This window comes from Carettochelys insculpta, chromosome 29, assembly GCF_033958435.1.
Source record: "Carettochelys insculpta isolate YL-2023 chromosome 29, ASM3395843v1, whole genome shotgun sequence".
Taxonomy (NCBI): domain Eukaryota; kingdom Metazoa; phylum Chordata; order Testudines; family Carettochelyidae; genus Carettochelys; species Carettochelys insculpta.
Window position 1 is genome coordinate 969447 of NC_134165.1, and position 24792 is coordinate 994238.

General features: G+C 67.0%; 2 protein-coding genes across 3 annotated transcripts in view; both read left to right on the forward strand.

Annotated features, from left to right (window-relative positions):
• Positions 1–10604, forward strand: part of LOC142003422 (uncharacterized) — a 36453-nt gene extending 25849 nt beyond the window's left edge. The window contains exons 9-15 of the mRNA XM_074980381.1: positions 717–888; positions 1044–1316; positions 2685–3002; positions 4321–4560; positions 5305–5514; positions 8264–8503; positions 9248–10604. Coding sequence (XP_074836482.1) covers positions 717–888; positions 1044–1316; positions 2685–3002; positions 4321–4560; positions 5305–5514; positions 8264–8503; positions 9248–9477 — 1683 coding nt within the window. The 3' untranslated portion in view covers positions 9478–10604. The remainder of the gene's footprint in view (positions 1–716; positions 889–1043; positions 1317–2684; positions 3003–4320; positions 4561–5304; positions 5515–8263; positions 8504–9247) is intronic.
• A 4459-nt stretch (positions 10605–15063) lies between these two features.
• On the forward strand, positions 15064–23145 carry LOC142003215 (intercellular adhesion molecule 4-like). 2 transcript variants are annotated; one of them, XM_074979962.1, is made up of 5 exons: positions 15064–15240; positions 19396–19567; positions 19723–19995; positions 21096–21413; positions 22696–23145. In XM_074979962.1, exons 2-5 carry the CDS (start codon positions 19492–19494, stop codon positions 22893–22895), a joined length of 867 nt encoding a protein of 288 aa, XP_074836063.1. In that variant the 5' UTR covers positions 15064–15240; positions 19396–19491; the 3' UTR covers positions 22896–23145. The 2 variants fall into 2 exon arrangements, with proteins under 2 accessions (XP_074836063.1, XP_074836064.1); XM_074979963.1 differs by having other exon boundaries at positions 19415–19567.
• The last annotated feature ends 1647 nt before the right edge of the window (positions 23146–24792 follow it).

Sequence of the window (24792 nt, forward strand, 5' to 3'; positions counted from 1 at the left end):
GGGTTAGAGCAGGGGCTGGGAGGTCTCCCCCTGGCTCCGGGAGGGCAGTGGGGGCTGGGGGTTAGAGCAGGGGCTGGGAGGTCTCCCCTGGCTCTGGGAGGGCAGTGGGGGCTGGGGGTTAGAGCAGGGGGCTGGGAGGTCTCCCCCAGCTCCGGGAGGGCAGTGGGGGCTGGGGGTTAGAGCAGGGGCTGGGAGGTCTCCCCCAGCTCCGGGAGGGCAGTGGGGGCTGGGGGTTAGAGCAGGGGGCTGGGAGGTCTCCCCTGGCTCTGGGAGGGCAGTGGGGGCTGGGGGTTAGAGCAGGGGCTGGGAGGTCTCCCCTGGCTCCGGGAGGGCAGTGGTTAGCAGGGGAGAGCTAAGGGGCAGGCTGTCTGGGTTCTCTCCCTGGCTCTGGAAGGCAGCGAGGCCTAGCGGTTCCAGCATTGCAGGGCTGGGAGCCAGCTCACCACTCCCTGGCCCTCTTCCTACCTCTGGGACAGGAATGGGGGCAGGGCTGAGCACCAGGATGCCTGGGTCCTTGCCCTGGCTGGGGCGGGAGTGGAGACTGCTGGTTAGAGCAGGCAGGGTGCTGGGCTGGTCTCCAGCTAGGCGGGGTCAGAAGGAACTGCCCCTTCAGGCAGGTTTCCCCTGGCAATCTCACGGGGGTGGGGGGGGCTGCGCTCTCTTGCAGACAGGCCCTGGGGGGCAGCTCTGCTCCAGCTCTGCATTTCCACTTACAGCCGCTCACTCACTCGCCAGGACTCCCACTGAGGCCAGTGCGCCTGGGCCAGGCCCCCGGGAAAGCCGAGCCCTGTCTCTGCCCTCCCTCCGCAGCCATGGGGCCACAGGGGCTCCAGAAGCACTCACCCCTGCACTCCCTGGCACTGCTGCTGCTTCTCGGGGTGCTGCCGGGTAAGTGGGCGCAGGCAGCGTGTCCCCGGGGCAGTGCTGGCGCGGTCGGGACGGGGTGTCCGGCTGGCCCGGCAGCGGGTGGCTTTGGCGTTCTGCTGGCTGGCTTCCATTGAGCCCCGGAGGCGCAGCGTGACGGGCGGGTTTGGCCATTCCAGGGGCCGCGCAGGGCTCGTTTGAGGTGCGCATTTCGCCGAGAACTGCCGTGGTGGAGTACGGAGGGTCCGTCTGGATAAACTGCAGCACCACGTGCCAGGACCGTGATGCCCCGATAGGGCTGGAGATCCCCCTCACAAAAGAGCTGAGTCGGACCGGCCCCGGGTGGATAGCCATGCACATCGTCAATATCTCCGAGTGGGAGTCGAACTCTCAGTGCTACGTCAACTGCAACACTACTCACAAGCTGGTGAAAGGAACCATCTCCGCGTACCGTAAGTGCCGCTGGCTCCCAGCTGCAGCGGGGCTGGGGCGGGTTTTGCCCCATGGGGCCATTCTGGGGGCAGGGAAGTGCTTGAGGGATGGACACCACCTTGACAGGAACTGGGGGCCGAGCGGTGACCTGGCCCCGAGCAACGCAGGCTGGCTGGGCAGGTGTGGAAGTGGGGAACTGGGGGCTGCGCGGTGACCTGGCCCTGAGTGGTACAAGCTGGCTGGGCAGGTGTGGAAGTGGTGAGCTGGGGGCCAAGTGGTGACCTGGCCCCGAGTGACACAGGCTGGCTGGGCAGGTGTGGAAGTGGGGAACTGGGGGCCGAGCGGTGACCTGGCCCCGAGCGGCGCAGGCTGGCTGGGCAGGTGTGGAAGTGGGGAACTGGGGGCCGAGCGGTGACCTGGCCCCGAGCGGCGCAGGCTGGCTGGGCAGGTGTGGAAGTGGGGAACTGGGGGCCGAGCGGTGACCTGGCCCCGAGCGGCGCAGGCTGGCTGGGCAGGTGTGGAAGTGGGGAACTGGGGGCCGAGCGGTGACCTGGCCCCGAGCGGCGCAGGCTGGCTGGGCAGGTGTGGAAGTGGGGAACTGGGGGCTGAGTGGTGACCTGGCCCTGAGTGGTACAGTCTGGCTGGGCAGGTGTGGAAGTGGGCCTCTCCCCTCAAGGAGGTGCTGACTCCCACCCGGCCCCTGGGCAGGGGACTGGCTGCTGGGCCCAGGGGCAGGAGGGGAGCAGGGAATGGGGTTGGGCCTTTCCCCCAGGGGCCTGTGTCCAGATCCACAGTGCAGGGCTGACCTAGACAGAAGCTGTTGCTGGGCTGTGGCCCCGTAGCATGGCCAGCCCTGATGGAAGCGGCTGGGTCGCAGAGGAGGGCAGCTCCCAGCACCGCTCCAGTCTGGAGGAGGGAGGGCAAAGCAGCCTGCAGGGCAGAGCCCAGGGCAGGTTGAAAGGCAGCCCAGCTGGGTGCAGCATCAGGGAGTGCCCCGGCTGGGCGTGGGGCGCAGGGTCTGCCCAGGGCGGAGGTGGATGCAGCTGCAGGAGGGATGGACAAGCTGGTAGGTGGGCTGCAGCTGGGGCGGGGGCAGCCTGGGGCTCTTCCTCCCACTGGGACCCAGGGACATGCAGCCTCAGCAACAGGGGCCAGGAGGCCTCCAGACCTGGCTGTGGTCAGGGTGAGACCACACAAAAGGCAGACTGTGGAGGAGGCAGGACGGACGGCTGCTGGCATGAAGGGCTCCTGGGACTCTGCCTGTGGCTCCCCCAGGGGTCTGCATGGCCTCCAGCTGGCCGGGGCGGGGAGCAGAGCCCTGGTCCCTGGGGAGGGTCTGTCCCTGGGCTGGGTCCCTGCCCTCAGCCTGCCTGCGTCTGTCCCTCCAGGGGCGCCGGAGCAGGTGGTGCTGGAGCCGCTCCCTGCATTGGTGCTGGGCCAGACCCACACCCTGACGTGCCGGGTTTGGGGTGTGGCGCCCGTCAGACACCTCACCGTGAGCCTGCGCCAGGGGAACCGGACCCTGCACACGGAGACCTTCCACAACCGCACTGGGGCCGGACCCGACAACGTCACAGTGACCCACGAGATAACCCCCCAGCGATGGGACCACGGGCAGCAGGTCACCTGCTTCACGGCCCTGGACCTGACTCCGCACTGGCCCCTCATCCGGAACAGCTCCGCTGTGGCCGAGCTCCGGGTTTACTGTGAGTCCTCACGCGGTCCGGGCACCAGACACAGCTAGAGGCACAGGCACCCAGCCACGGGGCTGACTCCTCCCTCCGGTGGAGTCCCAGCTCGGGAATGGGAGGCCACCCAGCTCCCAGGTCCGACCCAGAGAGGGGCCAAGTACTCCCACTGCCAAGGCGCTGGTGTGGGGCCAAGCGCCCAAGGCAGGGTCTGAGCCTAGACTGGGACCCGCCCGTCCGAGGGATGGGCCCTATCGGGTGGATCGTCCTACCCCCCCAGTGCGGATTTCCCCACAAGAGCGTCGCTGAGGGGCCAGGCCTGGTGTGGGCACAGGTGCTGCTTCTCTTCAGGGCGATGGGGTCTCCCTCTTCTTCTCCTCCCCTCCCCACCCTGCACCTCCCCGCTCTGGGGCCTGGCCTGGCTGGAGCGCATCACGGCAGAGCACACGGGACGGCTACTGGCCAGGGCCTGGGGGACAGCAGAAGGGGTCACAGAGCTCCCAGCTTTCTGCTCCCCCGGCCCATCTGCCCCCTCCCAGCACACGGTGCCCACACCAGCTCTCTCCAGACATACTCCACTGCCACCTCGGCTCCCCTGCTGCCTGTGAACGGGGGTGGCCGCTCCTGCACAGCGCCCACCACACGAATGCCCCGTCTCCCACCTGTCCTTGGCATTAGGGGAGCTCCAGCCAAGGCCAGGGGCCTGTTGGGCCGGCGCTGCCCAGACCCCGGCCGAGATCAGGGCCCCGTCGGGCCGGGCGCCGCCCACGCCCCGGCTGAGATCAGGGCCCCGTTGGCCAGGCGCCGCCCACGCCCCGGCTGAGATCAGGGCCCCGTTGGCCAGGCGCCGCCCACACCCCAGCCGAGATCAGGGCCCCGTCGGGCAGGGCGCCGCCCACACCCCGGCCGAGATCAGGGCCCCGTCGGGCAGGGCGCCGCCCACACCCCAGCCGAGATCAGGGCCCCGTGGCACCACACACTGCACACACCCAGTTCCAAGCAATAGAGAGGAGGCTGCCACAGGAAGGATCTGCAGCTCCATTTCACGGGTGGGGACTTGAGGCCTTCTCGTGGGTTTCTGCTGACTGGGCTCAGGCCCAGGCTTGCGCAAGGAGGCCATGGCAGTGGCAGGATTTAAAACCCATAGCTCCCAAGGCCAAGGCTGCTCCCTGGCACACAGGGCCTGCCTGGCCCTGGCTGGGCACTAGGGCAGCCCCATGAGGAGGCTGGGGGGGCAGGGCAAAGCTGCCGTAGTTTGCAGCAGCCCTGGGAGCTGGCAAGGGCTGGGGCCACACGGTGCTGGGCTGAGTAACCAGCTGCCCTCTCCCGTCTGCAGACCGGCCCAGGATGGACGACTCCGGCTGCCCCCGGAGCAGGATCTGGGTGAAGGGGACCAAGCAAATCTTCTGCGAGGCGCAGGGGAGCCCCACGCCGACGGTGGAGTGCGTGAAGCCTGGGGTTGTCTTCCAAGGCGCGGAGCAGCGGCTGGTCAGCTCGGAGGATGCTGGGACCTACAATTGCACGGCCTCGAACGAGTACGGCACCGTCAGCCGGGAAGTGATGGTCCATGTGGACGGTAAGCGGCCTTTGGGGAGGCCTGGGGGCGAGGTTTGCATAAGCACTAAGAGATTAAGGCACACAAAGGAATGGACCTGCTGTTCAATGGGATTTAGGAACCCAGGGGCCCATGAAAGCCATAGGGGACACCAGGCTGCCATTCTGCACTGGGTGTGCTGCAGGCCAGACCGCCTGGCCCAGGGCTCCCAGCCAGCCATTCCCTCTGCAGCGTGGCCGGGACACAGCCCCGCCAGGGTCAGCTGTGCTTCTAGTGTCAGTCCTGCCCCAGAGCGAGCAGGGCTGGGGCCGAGTTCCACAGCCTGAGGGGTTGCTGGTTCTTTTCTGTCCCAGTTCCTCTCACATACAGCTCCCTCTCTGTTCATATTAATTGTGTGTGACACCATGGAATGCCAGCGGAGATCAGGGCGCCATTGGGCCAGGCACTGCCCAGACCCCAGCCCGCATCAGGGCCTTGTAGTGCTAGGTGCTGCCCAGACCCCGGCAGAGATCAGGGCCCTGTCGTACTGGGCGATCCACACACACACAAGCAAAGGGTGAGTCTGCCCCAGGGAGCTCACCATGTAAACAGACAGAGTGGAAGGGGAAACTGAGGCACTGAGCAGGAGAGCGACTTGCCCAAGTCCAGGGGTTGAGGGGAATACAGCCCGGGTGTTCTCCCCCTCACGGCCACTGTGCACAGCCCTACACACTAGGCTGTCCCACCTCTTCATGTGCCTCAATCTCCTGCCTCCTTCTTTGACAGATCCCACCTGGTGGTGGTTGAAGTGGGTGCTGGTGGTTGTGGGCGTTCTCGTCCTTGCAGCTGGTGTAGGCTACCTGGTCTATGTTTGGTACTGCCGCACCTACAAGGTCGGTTCCTACTGGCTCAAACCCAAGGAGACAGGCAAAGCAGCTGAGCAGCACAAGCCGTCGGAGCTCAGGAGCCTGAATGGGGCTGCGGAGAGCACAGCTGGTGCGGAGCAGAGCGTCTAGGCCTGGACTGCTGGGACCCGGCACCCTGGGGCTCCTACCTGCGGCTCCCCCCCTCCCATGGCATGCCAGGCAGTGCGGGACCCTCCTTTGCACACCCCTGCTGCTCAGCAGGATCGCGGGAGGGGGCCGGTGCCCCCAGAACAGCCAGGACAGACAGACAGGACAGCCCACCTCCTTGGCTTGGGGGACGTGTGGCTGCAGCTGCCATGGACCCGCGGAGGAAGCAGGCGGCCGGGAGAGCAGCAGGAAGTGCCGGTAACACTACGGTCAGAACGGTGGTGCAGGGAGACCGGCTGTAACAGCCACTGCTAACCACTTCTCTGAGCCGTGGGGCTGGCACCTCTGAGCTGCGCACAAGCTGCCCTGCCGGGGAGCTCCACAGAGGGGCCCGGTGGGGGGCGGGTCCCTGTGAAAACTCTTTGACGCTAACGAGACAGTTGTTGGGATCGTCGGGTCTGGGCAGCTGAGAGGGGCCCGTTACGTGGATCGCAGGACCCTGCAACCCGGCTTCGGCAGCGGGCAGGGAGCAGACTCGGGTCGAGCAGGACTCCCTCTCCTGCAGCGGCTGAGCCCGGTCTGCGTTCCCCAGGACTGGGGGAGGGAGATTAATAATGGGGGCAGCGAAAGCCCCCAGTGAGTGCGGGATGGGAGCCTGGCTGGGGGGTGCAGGGAACCATTCGTATGTTGCAGGCAAACGCTGGTAAATCTCCTCTGGGGCTCTTCCCCCACCCACAGTTTGTGTTGTTGCCAAGGGGCTGGGGAGCTGCTGGCCTGATGTGACGGAGTTGGAGGGGGGTGCATGTGTGAGAGTCAGACTGGATGTGTGTGTGACAGGCAGAGCATTGGGGATGACCCCTGGGGCTATAACCTAGGCTGGCAGGTAACACCTCTGACCTGAACACAGAGCAGGGAGGAGCTGAGCTGGGTTTGAATGGGAGCAGTTAGAGGGTAGGGGGAGAGGGAGCTGGAAGACAGCCAGCTGGGCGAGCGGGGAAGCTACACCCCAGAGGGGCACCCCTCGGGCTCCTCTCCCCAGGACGGGTTGGAATGACTGTCTCTGCCGGCTGTACTGACACCTCTGTGGTGAGCCGGGCCTCTGTCGCCTAATAAACTTCCTGTTCTACCTGCTGAGTGAGAGTCACTCCTGCCTGCGGACGGGGCACAGTGCCTGGGGACCCCTGAACCCCGTCACACCTGGGATCCCCCCCCGGCTGGTGGTGTTTTCAGAGTGTGTTCTGGGGCCAGGTGGTGTCTTGGCGCAGCCCAACGGTGGCCAGCCCATCTCCTGCCTCCTGCCGGCTGTGGCCTTTCGCCAGTCCCCATGCTGAGCACAGCTGTTCGGGCTGTTCAGGCCAGGGGCAGAGACCAGAAGGGACCAGCGCTGAGCCCTGAAGGGAACTGATCCGCCAGAGCCGTGTGCTGGGAGGAGCCAAGCCCCTGCTGCAGAGGAAGGTGGGACCCCGCCCCCGGCTCTGTACCGCGCTGACCTGGAGGAACTTCCCTCCCAAGCTCACTCAGCTGGGGCAGCAACTCAGCGTGGGCCCAGCCCCCTCACAGCCAGTTATACCAGTAACTGGGCGCCTGGCGGCTGCTACACTGGGACTCAGGCCTGTGACAGGGGCAGCGTCCCTGACCGGAGACATTGTTCAGCCGGCTTTATCCAGGGCTCAAAGAGCATCTGCAAAGCTGTGGTCAGGGCAAATAAAGGAAGCACATCTCTTCCGAGAGACCCACCAGCTCTCCGTGTGCTTCCCGGGCAGGTGTGGACAAGGCACTTGCCCTGCAGGGCTCAGGAGCCCACAGTTGGCCAGGAGAGCAGGGGCAGCATGCAGGGAGGTGGGGGGAGGGGCTATAGCCTCCCCCACACTTTTGTACCGGGTCTACTCAGCCGAGCCCCAGACAGAGCCCGTAGCTGCCCCTGACCTGAGTGGGATCGGCAGTGAGGTGCGAAGTGGGGAGCGCTGCAGAGGTTGTATATAACCAGCCCCAGGGCGCTCACGCTAAGGCAAGACTTGTCACTTGTCACTGCCCCCGGCCGAGATCAGAGCCCCGTCGGGCCAGGCGCCGCCCAGACACCAGCCGAGATCAGAGCCCCGTCGGGCCAGGCGCCGCCCAGACCGCGGCCGAGATCAGAGCCCCGTCGGGCCGGGCGCCGCCCAGACCCCAGCCGAGATCAGAGCCCCGTCGGGCCAGGCGCCGCCCAGACCGCGGCCGAGATCAGAGCCCCGTCGGGCCAGGCGCCGCCCAGACCCCGGCCGAGATCAGAGCCCCGTCGGGCCAGGCGCCGCCCAGACCCCGGCCGAGATCAGGGCCCCGTCGGGCCAGGCGCCGCCCAGACCCCGGCCGAGATCAGGGCCCCGTGGCACCACACACTGCACACACCCAGTTCCAAGCAATAGAGAGGAGGCTGCCACAGGAAGGATCTGCAGCTCCATTTCACGGGTGGGGACTTGAGGCCTTCTCGTGGGTTTCTGCTGACTGGGCTCAGGCCCAGGCTTGCGCAAGGAGGCCATGGCAGTGGCAGGATTTAAAACCCATAGCTCCCAAGGCCAAGGCTGCTCCCTGGCACACAGGGCCTGCCTGGCCCTGGCTGGGCACTAGGGCAGCCCCATGAGGAGGCTGGGGGGGCAGGGCAAAGCTGCCGTAGTTTGCAGCAGCCCTGGGAGCTGGCAAGGGCTGGGGCCACACGGTGCTGGGCTGAGTAACCAGCTGCCCTCTCCCGTCTGCAGACCGGCCCAGGATGGACGACTCCGGCTGCCCCCGGAGCAGGATCTGGGTGAAGGGGACCAAGCAAATCTTCTGCGAGGCGCAGGGGAGCCCCACGCCGACGGTGGAGTGCGTGAAGCCTGGGGTTGTCTTCCAAGGCGCGGAGCAGCGGCTGGTCAGCTCGGAGGATGCTGGGACCTACAATTGCACGGCCTCGAACGAGTACGGCACCGTCAGCCGGGAAGTGATGGTCCATGTGGACGGTAAGCGGCCTTTGGGGAGGCCTGGGGGCGAGGTTTGCATAAGCACTAAGAGATTAAGGCACACAAAGGAATGGACCTGCTGTTCAATGGGATTTAGGAACCCAGGGGCCCATGAAAGCCATAGGGGACACCAGGCTGCCATTCTGCACTGGGTGTGCTGCAGGCCAGACCGCCTGGCCCAGGGCTCCCAGCCAGCCATTCCCTCTGCAGCGTGGCCGGGACACAGCCCCGCCAGGGTCAGCTGTGCTTCTAGTGTCAGTCCTGCCCCAGAGCGAGCAGGGCTGGGGCCGAGTTCCACAGCCTGAGGGGTTGCTGGTTCTTTTCTGTCCCAGTTCCTCTCACATACAGCTCCCTCTCTGTTCATATTAATTGTGTGTGACACCATGGAATGCCAGCGGAGATCAGGGCGCCATTGGGCCAGGCACTGCCCAGACCCCAGCCCGCATCAGGGCCTTGTAGTGCTAGGTGCTGCCCAGACCCCGGCAGAGATCAGGGCCCTGTCGTACTGGGCGATCCACACACACACAAGCAAAGGGTGAGTCTGCCCCAGGGAGCTCACCATGTAAACAGACAGAGTGGAAGGGGAAACTGAGGCACTGAGCAGGAGAGCGACTTGCCCAAGTCCAGGGGTTGAGGGGAATACAGCCCGGGTGTTCTCCCCCTCACGGCCACTGTGCACAGCCCTACACACTAGGCTGTCCCACCTCTTCATGTGCCTCAATCTCCTGCCTCCTTCTTTGACAGATCCCACCTGGTGGTGGTTGAAGTGGGTGCTGGTGGTTGTGGGCGTTCTCGTCCTTGCAGCTGGTGTAGGCTACCTGGTCTATGTTTGGTACTGCCGCACCTACAAGGTCGGTTCCTACTGGCTCAAACCCAAGGAGACAGGCAAAGCAGCTGAGCAGCACAAGCCGTCGGAGCTCAGGAGCCTGAATGGGGCTGCGGAGAGCACAGCTGGTGCGGAGCAGAGCGTCTAGGCCTGGACTGCTGGGACCCGGCACCCTGGGGCTCCTACCTGCGGCTCCCCCCCTCCCATGGCATGCCAGGCAGTGCGGGACCCTCCTTTGCACACCCCTGCTGCTCAGCAGGATCGCGGGAGGGGGCCGGTGCCCCCAGAACAGCCAGGACAGACAGACAGGACAGCCCACCTCCTTGGCTTGGGGGACGTGTGGCTGCAGCTGCCATGGACCCGCGGAGGAAGCAGGCGGCCGGGAGAGCAGCAGGAAGTGCCGGTAACACTACGGTCAGAACGGTGGTGCAGGGAGACCGGCTGTAACAGCCACTGCTAACCACTTCTCTGAGCCGTGGGGCTGGCACCTCTGAGCTGCGCACAAGCTGCCCTGCCGGGGAGCTCCACAGAGGGGCCCGGTGGGGGGCGGGTCCCTGTGAAAACTCTTTGACGCTAACGAGACAGTTGTTGGGATCGTCGGGTCTGGGCAGCTGAGAGGGGCCCGTTACGTGGATCGCAGGACCCTGCAACCCGGCTTCGGCAGCGGGCAGGGAGCAGACTCGGGTCGAGCAGGACTCCCTCTCCTGCAGCGGCTGAGCCCGGTCTGCGTTCCCCAGGACTGGGGGAGGGAGATTAATAATGGGGGCAGCGAAAGCCCCCAGTGAGTGCGGGATGGGAGCCTGGCTGGGGGGTGCAGGGAACCATTCGTATGTTGCAGGCAAACGCTGGTAAATCTCCTCTGGGGCTCTTCCCCCACCCACAGTTTGTGTTGTTGCCAAGGGGCTGGGGAGCTGCTGGCCTGATGTGACGGAGTTGGAGGGGGGTGCATGTGTGAGAGTCAGACTGGATGTGTGTGTGACAGGCAGAGCATTGGGGATGACCCCTGGGGCTATAACCTAGGCTGGCAGGTAACACCTCTGACCTGAACACAGAGCAGGGAGGAGCTGAGCTGGGTTTGAATGGGAGCAGTTAGAGGGTAGGGGGAGAGGGAGCTGGAAGACAGCCAGCTGGGCGAGCGGGGAAGCTACACCCCAGAGGGGCACCCCTCGGGCTCCTCTCCCCAGGACGGGTTGGAATGACTGTCTCTGCCGGCTGTACTGACACCTCTGTGGTGAGCCGGGCCTCTGTCGCCTAATAAACTTCCTGTTCTACCTGCTGAGTGAGAGTCACTCCTGCCTGCGGACGGGGCACAGTGCCTGGGGACCCCTGAACCCCGTCACACCTGGGATCCCCCCCCGGCTGGTGGTGTTTTCAGAGTGTGTTCTGGGGCCAGGTGGTGTCTTGGCGCAGCCCAACGGTGGCCAGCCCATCTCCTGCCTCCTGCCGGCTGTGGCCTTTCGCCAGTCCCCATGCTGAGCACAGCTGTTCGGGCTGTTCAGGCCAGGGGCAGAGACCAGAAGGGACCAGCGCTGAGCCCTGAAGGGAACTGATCCGCCAGAGCCGTGTGCTGGGAGGAGCCAAGCCCCTGCTGCAGAGGAAGGTGGGACCCCGCCCCCGGCTCTGTACCGCGCTGACCTGGAGGAACTTCCCTCCCAAGCTCACTCAGCTGGGGCAGCAACTCAGCGTGGGCCCAGCCCCCTCACAGCCAGTTATACCAGTAACTGGGCGCCTGGCGGCTGCTACACTGGGACTCAGGCCTGTGACAGGGGCAGCGTCCCTGACCGGAGACATTGTTCAGCCGGCTTTATCCAGGGCTCAAAGAGCATCTGCAAAGCTGTGGTCAGGGCAAATAAAGGAAGCACATCTCTTCCGAGAGACCCACCAGCTCTCCGTGTGCTTCCCGGGCAGGTGTGGACAAGGCACTTGCGCTGCAGGGCTCAGGAGCCCACAGTTGGCCAGGAGAGCAGGGGCAGCATGCAGGGAGGTGGGGGGAGGGGCTATAGCCTCCCCCACACTTTTGTACCGGGTCTACTCAGCCGAGCCCCAGACAGAGCCCGTAGCTGCCCCTGACCTGAGTGGGATCGGCAGTGAGGTGCGAAGTGGGGAGCGCTGCAGAGGTTGTATATAACCAGCCCCAGGGCGCTCACGCTAAGGCAAGACTTGTCACTTGTCACTGCCCCCGGCCGAGATCAGAGCCCCGTCGGGCCAGGCGCCGCCCAGACCCCAGCCGAGATCAGAGCCCCGTCGGGCCAGGCGCCGCCCAGACCGCGGCCGAGATCAGAGCCCCGTCGGGCCAGGCGCCGCCCAGACCCCGGCCGAGATCAGAGCCCCGTCGGGCCAGGCGCCGCCCAGACCCCGGCCGAGATCAGGGCCCCGTCGGGCCAGGCGCCGCCCAGACCCCGGCCGAGATCAGGGCCCCGTCGGGCCAGGCGCCGCCCAGACCCCGGCCGAGATCAGGGCCCCGTCGGGCCAGGCGCCGCCCAGACCCCGGCCGAGATCAGGGCCCCGTCGGGCCAGGCGCCGCCCAGACCCCGGCCGAGATCAGGGCCCCGTCGGGCCAGGCGCCGCCCAGACCCCGGCCGAGATCAGGGCCCCATGGGGCCAGGCGCCGCCCAGACCGCGGCCGAGATCAGAGCCCCGTCGGGCCAGGCGCCGCCCAGACCCCGGCCGAGATCAGAGCCCCGTCGGGCCAGGCGCCGCCCAGACCCCGGCCGAGATCAGGGCCCCGTCGGGCCAGGCTCCGCCCAGACCCCGGCCGAGATCAGGGCCCCGTCGGGCCAGGCGCCGCCCAGACCCCGGCCGAGATCAGGGCCCCGTCGGGCCAGGCGCCGCCCAGACCCCGGCCGAGATCAGGGCCCCGTCGGGCCAGGCGCCACCCAGACTCACATTGTGCTGGGTGCCACAGAGACACAGAGTGTGGGACAGTCCCTGCTCAAAGGGCCCATAGTCCAACTAAAGAAAGGGGAGGGGAAACTGAGGCACGGACTGGCACAGGCTCTGGCCCCAGGTCTGCCCCAGAGCCAAGAACGGAGCCCGACCCCCCACCCCGCTGCCTTGCACGTTCCAGCAGCCGCCCCTGGTGGTGGCACGAGGAGCTGCACCCATGTGGCAGGGGCTGCGGAAGTCCCAGCCCCCTTGTGGGCCCTGCACTAGGGGGGCAGCTCTGGGCTGCAGGGCCTGACGTTCGTGCATGGTACCTCCTCCTCCTTCTGCAGCCCATGCTGATCCACCCTGCAGCCCTGCCCCAGGCTGGGTTGGCACCTGTCCTGGGAGTCTGACGAGCTGGGGCCGGAGGGGCAGCTTCTCGCGCTCTGCCCTGCCCCTTCAGCCACAGCACTGCTGCTGGCAGAGAGCAGCCATGTTCCTGCCCAGAGGTGGCCGCATCTTGGAGGGAGGAGGGGTGGGCGAAGGGCCTCCACCCAGAGAGGCTCATCTATGGAAGGGCAGGGTGGCTGGTGGGGCATTCGCCCTGGGTGTGGGACTAGGCCAGTTCCCGTCTCTGGCATCGCTCCCTGGGTGACCTGGGCCACGTCTCGCTGCCGAGAACGGCTCTGGGCATCGCAGGCAAGTGCGCGGGGGTGGGGGGGCAGCAAGGTGAGAGCCACCAGGCCGCACGGCACAGGCCAGGGCATTGCCACGAAGGGGCCAACAGGCCACATGGGGCGTTCGCCGGCAAACGCCCTCCCACACTAGCAAGGAGCCCTTCCCATCAGCCGTGCACACAGACAGGTACACCCCACCCAGGTGTGTGCACAGGCATGCGTGTGCATACACACCCTAACGTGCATGCGCACACGCCCCAGGCAATGCGTGAGCAGATGCACCATGCACACCCCCCGGGTGCACACGCACACAGCCCTGGCGGGGAAGAAGCCGCAGCCGAGGAAGCCCTGCGAGAGAACGCTGCTCTGCCACTGAAGCGCTGCAGGGCGGAGGCGGTGGGAGGCAGGGACACCTACACCAGCCAGCCCTGTGCCCATAAGTGCCTGGGAAGCGGCTCCGCGCAGTGACACTTGGGACCCAGCCCGTTCTGGGGCACCGGGGAGGCCTTGTCACCCTTCCAAGGTGTGACCTCAAGTTCATACTTGCCGGCTGCTTGCAGCACAGGCCCTAGCTCCAGCAGCAGCTCCGACCGGCCCCGTTTGCCTTGGGGTCAGGGAGTTTCTGCTACGCAGAGGGCAGCAGCAGGTGGGTGAGATGCCAAAGGTGGGCAGGCAAGTGATTGAGAGCCTTAGCCCATCGTCAGCCATGGCCCACTTCAAAGCCAGGGGCGAGAGCAGGCCTGAGGCATGCTGGGCCCCAGGGCCTGCCTGCCTGCCCCGGGGCTGGGCCACTTGGTCACCAGTGAGTAGGGCGGGGGCACGGCTGGCTGATGGTACAAAGTCGCTCCACAGATCTGGGTCCAAAGCAGCCTGCCAGGAGTGGGTGACTGGGCAACGTGAGGGCGACGGCCTCCGGGTCGCTAAATGCACACGGGGCAGCGTCACCCCAGCACCTCTTACAAAAACGCTGGGCCCCAAATTCGCCGGTGCCACTCAGGGCAGCGCTGGGAGTCCCCGTGGGCCGTTCCCTGAGAACATCCCCTCCCTGGGCGGCGGCGGCAGGCGGAAAAGCTAGCGGAATATGGAGCCTGGCTAGGAAACGAATAGATAATACTGTACTAGCACCATGGTCTGCCCACATGGAATCCGAGCAGGATGCAACTCAAGGATTTACAGCTTTATGTACATCACAGCAGGCCATCAAGTCCAGCCCCCCCCAGGCCAAAGCAGGCCCAGCCCCAGCCCCAGCCAGGACTTTGTCAAGCCGGACAGAGACTCCACCTCCTCCCCCGGGAACCCGTCCCAGAGCTGCTCCACCCTCCCGGGGAAAGAGTTTTTCCCACTCGCCACCCTGCTCCTCCGGCGCCACAACCTGAGCCCTTTGGCCCACCTGCCGGCATTTGCAGTTTTCTCTCTCTCGTGCAGGAATTAGCTACAGGGCCCCTCTCAGTCCATTGCCCAGATGTCTGCTGGGAAACTCGAGTTTTCCAGTGCCTTGGTACTGCCTGGACAGAGGTTACAAGGGGTGGGCGGGGGGAGGGGTTTGGAATTGGTCCCCCCCACAACCGCAATGTGCAGCTTGACTTTTACTGAGCATGCTCAGTAGCACACCTGGAACTGTGGCCTCCCACTGACCCCCCCCCCATCCATGGCAGGCACGGGCTGCACCGCCCCCCCAGCAACCCAGCGCCCTGCTTGCTGCTGGGCCAGGAACCAGCACGTAGTGAGAACCAGCCAGGTCCAAAGCTGCTTGCGGGAGAGGCTGGTGGCCCACCGCCTGTGAGCCCCGCCTGCGCGTGGGGAGCTGGGATGGCTGGAGCCACCCCCCCCAGCAGGGCCACACGGGCTGCTGCTCAGCACCATTTACGGGTGCAGGAGGGGTTCTGCCCCGGTACAGACTGAGTGGGGGCAGCCGGGTCTGTGTCCCCTTTGGGGGCTCAGCCCCAGTTCTGAGCTCTGCTGCAGCCAGAGGGAACCAGCAATGGTTGCTCCTGCCCGTGTGTGGAGCAACCATTGTTCTGTGTGCGGCTGTGAACCCGCCACAGACACACACAGGCTGCTGGCCATGGGCGTGAGGGTGCTCTGCTCATAAGCTGGGGCAGCCAGCCAGGGCGGGGGGGGGGGGGGGCCCTGAGACGTCCCTTATCTCACCCAGCAGACAGCTACGTACACGCTCCCCTGGGCTGCGCCGCTCACCATCAGCCCCTTCTCCAACAGCAACGGCAGAACTCCAGCCCCCTCCCCACGGAGACCTCTTGGCGCTTCTGTTCCTCAGTGCAGAGGGGTCTCGCCTGCCCCAGGGACAGCCCCGAACACCTGCTGGCCGGCATTGCGCGGCTCCAGCTTACCCAGCGACGCCATTGCAGGAGGTGCAGCTGCTGGGTTGTCCCCCTGGCTCCGGGAGGGCAGTGGGGGCTGGGGGTTAGAGCAGGGGTTGGGAGGTCTCCCCCGGCTCTGGGAGGGCAGTGGGGGCTGGGGGTTAGAGCAGGGGGCTGGGAGGTCTCCCCTGGCTCCGGGAGGGCAGTGGGGGCTGGGGGTTAGAGCAGGGGCTGGGAGGTCTCCCCTGGCTCCGGGAGGGCAGTGGGGGCTGGGGGTTAGAGCAGGGGCTGGGAGGTCTCCCCCGGCTCTGGGAGGGCAGTGGGGGCTGGGGGTTAGAGCAGGGGGCTGGGAGGTCTCCCCCTGGCTCTGGGAGGGCAGTGGGGGCTGGGGGTTAGAGCAGGGGGCTGGGAGGTCTCCTCCTGGCTCTGGGAGGGCAGTGGGGGCTGGGGGTTAGAGCAGGGGCTGGGAGGTCTCCCCCGGCTCTGGGAGGGCAGTGGGGGCTGGGGGTTAGAGCAGGGGCTGGGAGGTCTCCCCTGGCTCTGGGAGGGCAGTGGGGGCTGGGGGTTAGAGCAGGGGGCTGGGAGGTCTCCCCCGGCTCTGGGAGGGCAGTGGGGGCTGGGGGTTAGAGCAGGGGGCTGGGAGGTCTCCCCTGGCTCCGGGAGGGCAGTGGGGGCTGGGGGTTAGAGCAGGGGCTGGGAGGTCTCCCCTGGCTCCGGGAGGGCAGTGGGGGCTGGGGGTTAGAGCAGGGGGCTGGGAGGTCTCCCCTGGCTCCGGGAGGGCAGTGGGGGCTGGGGGTTAGAGCAGGGGCTGGGAGGTCTCCCCTGGCTCCGGGAGGGCAGTGGGGGCTGGGGGTTAGAGCAGGGGCTGGGAGGTCTCCCCTGGCTCCGGGAGGGCAGTGGGGGCTGGGGGTTAGAGCAGGGGGCTGGGAGGTCTCCCCCTGGCTCTGGGAGGGCAGTGGGGGCTGGGGGTTAGAGCAGGGGCTGGGAGGTCTCCCCTGGCTCCGGGAGGGCAGTGGGGGCTGGGGGTTAGAGCAGGGGCTGGGAGGTCTCCCCCTGGCTCTGGGAGGGCAGTGGGGGCTGGGGGTTAGAGCAGGGGGCTGGGAGGTCTCCCCTGGCTCTGGGAGGGCAGTGGGGGCTGGGGGTTAGAGAAGGGGCTGGGAGGTCTCCCCTGGCTCCGGGAGGGCAGTGGGGGCTGGGGGTTAGAGCAGGGGGCTGGGAGGTCTCCCCTGGCTCCGGGAGGGCAGTGGGGGCTGGGGGTTAGAGCAGGGGCTGGGAGGTCTCCCCCTGGCTCTGGGAGGGCAGTGGGGGCTGGGGGTTAGAGCAGGGGGCTGGGAGGTCTCCCCTGGCTCCGGGAGGGCAGTGGGGGCTGGGGGTTAGAGCAGGGGCTGGGAGGTCTCCCCCTGGCTCTGGGAGGGCAGTGGGGGCTGGGGGTTAGAGCAGGGGGCTGGGAGGTCTCCCCTGGCTCTGGGAGGGCAGTGGGGGCTGGGGGTTAGAGCAGGGGCTGGGAGGTCTCCCCCTGGCTCCGGGAGGGCAGTGGGGGCTGGGGTTAGAGCAGGGGCTGGGTTGTCCCCCTGGCTCTGGGAGGGCAGTGGGGGCTGGGGGTTAGAGCAGGGGCTGGGAGGTCTCCCCCTGGCTCCGGGAGGGCAGTGGGGGCTGGGGGTTAGAGCAGGGGCTGGGTTGTCCCCCTGGCTCTGGGAGGGCAGTGGGGGCTGGGGGTTAGAGCAGGGGCTGGGAGGTCTCCCCCTGGCTCTGGGAGGGCAGTGGGGGCTGGGGGTTAGAGCAGGGGCTGGGTTGTCCCCCTGGCTCTGGGAGGGCAGTGGGGGCTGGGGGTTAGAGCAGGGGGCTGGGAGGTCTCCCCTGGCTCTGGGAGGGCAGTGGGGGCTGGGGGTTAGAGCAGGGGCTGGGAGGTCTCCCCTGGCTCTGGGAGGGCAGTGGGGGCTGGGGGTTAGAGCAGGGGCTGGGTTGTCCCCCTGGCTCTGGGAGGGCAGTGGGGGCTGGGGGTTAGAGCAGGGGCTGGGAGGTCTCCCCTGGCTCCGGGAGGGCAGTGGGGGCTGGGGGTTAGAGCAGGGGGCTGGGAGGTCTCCCCTGGCTCCGGGAGGGCAGTGGGGGCTGGGGGTTAGAGCAGGGGGCTGGGAGGTCTCCCCTGGCTCCGGGAGGGCAGTGGGGGCTGGGGGTTAGAGCAGGGGGCTGGGAGGTCTCCCCTGGCTCCGGGAGGGCAGTGGGGGCTGGGGGTTAGAGCAGGGGGCTGGGAGGTCTCCCCTGGCTCCGGGAGGGCAGTGGGGGCTGGGGGTTAGAGCAGGGGGCTGGGAGGTCTCCCCTGGCTCTGGGAGGGCAGTGGGGGCTGGGGGTTAGAGCAGGGGGCTGGGAGGTCTCCCCTGGCTCCGGGAGGGCAGTGGGGGCTGGGGGTTAGAGCAGGGGGCTGGGAGGTCTCCCCTGGCTCCGGGAGGGCAGTGGGGGCTGGGGGTTAGAGCAGGGGGCTGGGAGGTCTCCCCTGGCTCCGGGAGGGCAGTGGGGGCTGGGGGTTAGAGCAGGGGCTGGGAGGTCTCCCCCTGGCTCCGGGAGGGCAGTGGGGGCTGGGGGTTAGAGAAAGGGCTGGGAGGTCTCCCCTGGCTCTGGGAGGGCAGTGGGGGCTGGGGTTAGAGAAAGGGCTGGAAGGTCTCCCCTGGCTCCGGGAGGGCAGTGGGGGCTGGGGGTTAGAGCAGGGGGCTGGGAGGTCTCCCCTGGCTCCGGGAGGGCAGTGGGGGCTGGGGGTTAGAGCAGGGGGCTGGGAGGTCTCCCCTGGCTCCGGGAGGGCAGTGGGGGCTGGGGGTTAGAGCAGGGGCTGGGAGGTCTCCCCTGGCTCCGGGAGGGCAGTGGGGGCTGGGGGTTAGAGCAGGGGCTGGGAGGTCTCCCCTGGCTCTGGGAGGGCAGTGGGGGCTGGGGGTTAGAGCAGGGGCTGGAAGGTCTCCCCTGGCTCCGGGAGGGCAGTGGGGGCTGGGGGTTAGAGCAGGGGCTGGGAGGTCTCCCCTGGCTCCGGGAGGGCAGTGGGGGCTGGGGGTTAGAGCAGGGGCTGGGAGGTCTCCCCTGGCTCTGGGAGGGCAGTGGGGGCTGGGGGTTAGAGCAGGGGCTGGGAGGTCTCCCCTGGCTCCGGGAGGGCAGTGGGGGCTGGGGGTTAGAGCAGGGGCTGGGAGGTCTCCCCCAGCTCTGGGAGGGCAGTGGGGGCTGGGGGTTAGAGCAGGGGCTGGAAGGTCTCCCCTGGCTCCGGGAGGGCAGTGGGGGCTGGGGGTTAGAGCAGGGGCTGGGAGGTCTCCCCTGGCTCTGGGAGGGCAGTGGGGGCTGGGGGTTAGAGCAGGGGCTGGGAGGTCTCCCCCAGCTCTGGGAGGGCAGTGGGGGCTGGGGGTTAGAGCAGGGGGCTGGAAGGTCTCCCCTGGCTCCGGGAGGGCAGTGGGGGCTGGGGGTTAGAGCAGGGGCTGGGAGGTCTCCCCTGGCTCCGGGAGGGCAGTGGGGGCTGGGGGTTAGAGCAGGGGCTGGGAGGTCTCCCCCTGGCTCCGGGAGGGCAGTGGGGGCTGGGGGTTAGAGCAGGGGCTGGGAGGTCTCCCCCAGCTCCGGGAGGGCAGTGGGGGCTGGGGGTTAGAGCAGGGGGCTGGGAGGTCTCCCCTGGCTCTGGGAGGGCAGTGGGGGCTGGGGGTTAGAGCAGGGGCTGGGAGGTCTCCCCTGGCTCTGGGAGGGCAGTGGGGGCTGGGGGTTAGAGCAGGGGCTGGGAGGTCTCCCCTGGCTCCGGGAGGGCAGTGGGGGCTGGGGGTTAGAGCAGGGGCTGGGAGGTCTCCCCTGGCTCCGGGAGGGCAGTGGTTAGCAGGGGAGAGCTAAGGGGCAGGCTGTCTGGGTTCTCTCCCTGGCTCTGGAAGGCAGCGAGGCCTAGCGGTTCCAGCATTGCAGGGCTGGGAGCCAGCTCACCACTCCCTGGCCCTCTTCCTACCTCTGGGACAGGAATGGGGGCAGGGCTGAGCACCAGGATGCCTGGGTCCTTGCCCTGGCTGGGGCGGGAGTGGAGACTGCTGGTTAGAGCAGGCAGGGTGCTGGGCTGGTCTCCAGCTAGGCGGGGTCAGAAGGAACTGCCCCTTCAGGCAGGTTTCCCCTGGCAATCTCACGGGGGTGGGGGGGGCTGCGCTCTCTTGCAGACAGGCCCTGGGGGGCAGCTCTGCTCCAGCTCTGCATTTCCACTTACAGCCGCTCACTCACTCGCCAGGACTCCCACTGAGGCCAGTGCGCCTGGGCCAGGCCCCCGGGAAAGCCGAGCCCTGTCTCTGCCCTCCCTCCGCAGCCATGGGGCCACAGGGGCTCCAGAAGCACTCACCCCTGCACTCCCTGGCACTGCTGCTGCTTCTCGGGGTGCTGCCGGGTAAGTGGGCGCAGGCAGCGTGTCCCCGGGGCAGTGCTGGCGCGGTCGGGACGGGGTGTCCGGCTGGCCCGGCAGCGGGTGGCTTTGGCGTTCTGCTGGCTGGCTTCCATTGAGCCCCGGAGGCGCAGCGTGACGGGCGGGTTTGGCCATTCCAGGGGCCGCGCAGGGCTCGTTTGAGGTGCGCATTTCGCCGAGAACTGCCGTGGTGGAGTACGGAGGGTCCGTCTGGATAAACTGCAGCACCACGTGCCAGGACCGTGATGCCCCGATAGGGCTGGAGATCCCCCTCACAAAAGAGCTGAGTCGGACCGGCCCCGGGTGGATAGCCATGCACATCGTCAATATCTCCGAGTGGGAGTCGAACCCTCAGTGCTACGTCAACTGCAACACTACTCACAAGCTGGTGAAAGGAACCATCTCCGCGTACCGTAAGTGCCGCTGGCTCCCAGCTGCAGCGGGGCTGGGGCGGGTTTTGCCCCATGGGGCCATTCTGGGGGCAGGGAAGTGCTTGAGGGATGGACACCACCTTGACAGGAACTGGGGGCCGAGCGGTGACCTGGCCCCGAGCAACGCAGGCTGGCTGGGCAGGTGTGGAAGTGGGGAACTGGGGGCTGCGCGGTGACCTGGCCCTGAGTGGTACAAGCTGGCTGGGCAGGTGTGGAAGTGGTGAGCTGGGGGCCAAGTGGTGACCTGGCCCCGAGCGACACAGGCTGGCTGGGCAGGTGTGGAAGTGGGGAACTGGGGGCCGAGCGGTGACCTGGCCCCGAGCGGCGCAGGCTGGCTGGGCAGGTGTGGAAGTGGGCCTCTCCCCTCAAGGAGGTGCTGACTCCCACCCGGCCCCTGGGCAGGGGACTGGCTGCTGGGCCCAGGGGCAGGAGGGGAGCAGGGAATGGGGTTGGGCCTTTCCCCCAGGGGCCTGTGTCCAGATCCACAGTGCAGGGCTGACCTAGACAGAAGCTGTTGCTGGGCTGTGGCCCCGTAGCATGGCCAGCCCTGATGGAAGCGGCTGGGTCGCAGAGGAGGGCAGCTCCCAGCACCGCTCCAGTCTGGAGGAGGGAGGGCAAAGCAGCCTGCAGGGCAGAGCCCAGGGCAGGTTGAAAGGCAGCCCAGCTGGGTGCAGCATCAGGGAGTGCCCCGGCTGGGCGTGGGGCGCAGGGTCTGCCCAGGGCGGAGGTGGATGCAGCTGCAGGAGGGATGGACAAGCTGGTAGGTGGGCTGCAGCTGGGGCGGGGGCAGCCTGGGGCTCTTCCTCCCACTGGGACCCAGGGACATGCAGCCTCAGCAACAGGGGCCAGGAGGCCTCCAGACCTGGCTGTGGTCAGGGTGAGACCACACAAAAGGCAGACTGTGGAGGAGGCAGGACGGACGGCTGCTGGCATGAAGGGCTCCTGGGACTCTGCCTGTGGCTCCCCCAGGGGTCTGCATGGCCTCCAGCTGGCCGGGGCGGGGAGCAGAGCCCTGGTCCCTGGGGAGGGTCTGTCCCTGGGCTGGGTCCCTGCCCTCAGCCTGCCTGCGTCTGTCCCTCCAGGGGCGCCGGAGCAGGTGGTGCTGGAGCCGCTCCCTGCATTGGTGCTGGGCCAGACCCACACCCTGACGTGCCGGGTTTGGGGTGTGGCGCCCGTCAGACACCTCACCGTGAGCCTGCGCCAGGGGAACCGGACCCTGCACACGGAGACCTTCCACAACCGCACTGGGGCCGGACCCGACAACGTCACAGTGACCCACGAGATAACCCCCCAGCGATGGGACCACAGGCAGCAGGTCACCTGCCTCACGGCCCTGGACCTGACTCCGCACAGGCCCCTCATCCGGAACAGCTCCGCTGTGGCCGAGCTCCAGAGTCATGGTGAGTGCCGTAGGCAGCCCATGTCCAGGGACATGGGTCGTTGGCTCAGCTTGCTGGTCCCGAGATGGGGGGAGCCAGGCAGGGATCCCTCTCTTCCGGCACAGCCAGGCTGGGTTAGCTCCAGGCAGTGGGGGCGTAATCCAGGCTAATGCCCTGCGGGCAGGGTTCAGGTCTGCTGCAGCTGGTCACGCAGAGCCAGGGGTTCTGGGGAGCTCATGACAGGCTCCGGTTTGGTTCGGTGCCTGCTTTTGTCTGCACACGTGTGCGCAATGGGACCCGTTCCACTTGTGAGGGCGTGCGTGGCTGGGCTGGGCTGGCCCGAGGCCCCTCTGCACCATCTCCCACGTGACTCCTGGCAGCGCCGAGCAGCCTAGCCAACCTGGGGTCCTCGTCCTGCCCGGCGAAACCCCCTGCCTGAATGGAGGGTAGATTTGTACAGGCATTTGGGCTGCCAGGTGCCAGGTGGGCTTCAGCAGGTTCCCCAACCTGGGAAGCTCCTAGCTCCCACTGTTCCATGGGAGTTTGTGCCCGTCTGCCGCTCTAGGCAGTGAAGTCCCTTTACCTGCCACTGGTGCAAGGCAGGACTGGATGGAGCCAACTGGGCACTCGCTCGTAGCTGTGTGGGAGTGACCCTTCCGTCGTAGAGCTGAATTCCTCCTGGGCTGGCTCCCAGGTCTCGGCCCCATCCTCCCCACAGGCTCACCACCAAGGGCGGTGGTTGGGGGTCTGATTCCCCTGGGTAGGTGCCATGTGCTCCCTGCTGGCCTCTGGCAACCCCAGCTGGGTGCCTCAGTTTCCCTAGGCACAGTATCAGTGCCCAATGGTGAGGGGAGTTTCAGAGCGATGACTTCTCACATGGACTCAGTGGCCATTTGTAACCCAGGTGAACCCCCGTCCCCTTCTTTCCCTGGGAAACAGGACAGAGGCGGCGGAGGGGCCTGGCTGGTTGAATGGGAACCAGGCGCTGGGGTGGGGCAGTCTGGTCTGGCCAGAGAGGAGAGAGGGGGCCAGGGCCCGGCTCGGGGACCCCTCTGGGCCCCTCTCCCCAGGATGGGTGGTACTGGCGGCTTCTGGGCCCTGTACTGACCAGTCTGTTCTGCGCTGTGTCCCTGTCGCCCCCAAACCCGTCTGTTCCCCCCGCGGAGCGAGAGCCGCGTCTGGCTGTGGGAGGGGCAGGGCCTGGGGACCCCCCAGCTCCGTGACACGAGGCTGCTGCGAGAAGCTGGGACCAGGTGCTCGTTGTGTTTCTTACCTGCCCACTAGCTGAATTCCCTCTTTGCAGAGACCCCCACAGCTATTGCCATCGCGACCGCTGCCATAGCTACCTTGGTGGTCATGCTGCTGGGTGTCCTGGCCTGCGGACTGGTTCAGCGCAGCACCGCCCAGAGAAGAGCAGGGCCAAGCCAGGCAGGTTTGGAGATGGCCCCGGCCGGTGCAGACCTGACCTCAGTGGAGGGAGATGGCTGGAATTCTCCCCTGTAGAGTGGCTGGCAGAGCGGTGCCCCGGCGTCCACAGGAAGGTACCCCCATGGTCGGGGCACAGGGCCCCTGGGCTCAGCAGGGCAGGTTGTGGTGTTAATGTTACCAGGGGCTCCTTGGGCTCCCAAGCTTCTCCCTGGGCCAGAGCCACTGTGCAGGCTGAAACGTCCGGCGCCAGCCCTGCTCCGGTTGAACTTTGTCTCCAGGGAAGCCTGGGAGGGAGAGGAGGCAGAAATACACAGCTTGGACCACGCCAGGGAAGTGTCTCTCTCGTGGTTACTCCGCTCCTAGAATGTGGAGCATGGCCAAGGGCTGCAGGCCTCCAGGGTATTCCTGGAGGAGGTGCGGGGTCTGGGGGGGGGGTCGGGTGCAGAAGGGAGCTGAGGGGAGGGGTGGGGGGTCTGGGAGGGAGTTTGGATGCAGAAGGGGAGGAGGCGGTGCTTCAGATAGGCATCTTCCATTGGTCAGAAACCAACCAATGGGACTGTGGGGAGCAGGCGCAGCAGGTGAAGCTTCTCCCGCCTCTCCACAGGCTCACAGCTGCTCAAAGACCAACTGGGCCGTGACGCCACTTTTCGGTGCAGGGGAGGGCAGGTGGGGGTCAATGGGGGGTGGGGGTGCCTTGTAATCCCACCCACACTGGACCTGGTTGCGAACCGTGGTGCAGCAGCCCAAGGGAGTTAGGAACCCAGTGCCCTGGGAGTTGCAGCTGGGCCTAGCTCTCTGGGGGAGGTGTTGGCAGACGTGAATTTCCCGCGAACCAGGAGTGGCTCTGGCTGCCCTGACCTTGCTGCCAGGCGTGGGAGGGTGCTCTGCCTGGGCACAGGTGGGGCAGCAGGTGGCACCCATGGGGGAATGCTGGAGGGAAAGCGGCTTGTTCTGAGCTGGGGGCACAGCCAGTGCTGACACAGGAGGAAGGGAAGATATCATGGCTGAATGTCTGAGAGGACAAGTGCTGGAGATGAAGCCACATGGTCTGCAAACAGCAGCAGGAAGCCGGAAACACCTGGACCCTTTGCCCGCCCAGTGGTCAGACAGGCTCCCGGCCCCAGCCAGACGGGGTCTGGGACCTGGGGGACGCCCAACGGGGGATAGAGCACGACCCAGCGCTGGGCTAGCCGGAAACAAGAATTCCATTGAATAACCGATGGGCCCAGAATCCTGGGCACTGGCACAGCAGCAAGAAGAGCCGCACGAGTGAACATGAGAGTGAGCAGCCGGTGGCTGTGATGGGGTTCGGGGTCCCCAGGCTCTGCCCCCAGCCGCAGGCAGGAGCGACTCACTCGGCAGGACAGCAGCGGGTTTATTTGCCGACAGGACACAGCGTCACACAGAAGGGTCAGTGCAGCTGGCAGAGACAGCCAGTCCCATCCATGCTGGGGAGAGGAGCCCCTGTGATGGGGTTCTGGGGTCCCCCAAGCTCTGCACCCCATCCGCAGGCAGGAGAGTCTCTCACTCAGCAGGAGAACAGCGGGTTTATTAGCCGACAGGACACAGCATCGTAGAGAGGAGTCAGTACAGCCGGCAGAGACAGCCAGTCCCATCCATGTTGAGGAGAGGAGGCCCCGAGGGGCCCCCAGAGCCGGGGCCTGGCCCCCTCCTTTGTCTCGCTCTCCCTCAGCCCAGACTAACTGCTTCCAACTCCCAGTTCCAATTCAAACCCCTCAGGCTCCACCTCCTCCTTTGTCTGCAGTACAAAGGTGTTACCTGGTTGTCAGGGTTACCCTCAGCAGGAGCCCCACACCCTCTGTGAGCCCCCCCCCCCCCCCCACAGGTATCCCCCACTCCATCACAGCCCCTGAGCCCCCCACCCACCCCCCAGAGCCGGGGCCTTGCCCCCTCCTTGGTCTCTCTCTCTCCCCCAGACTCACTGCTTCCAACTCCCAGTTCCAATTCAACC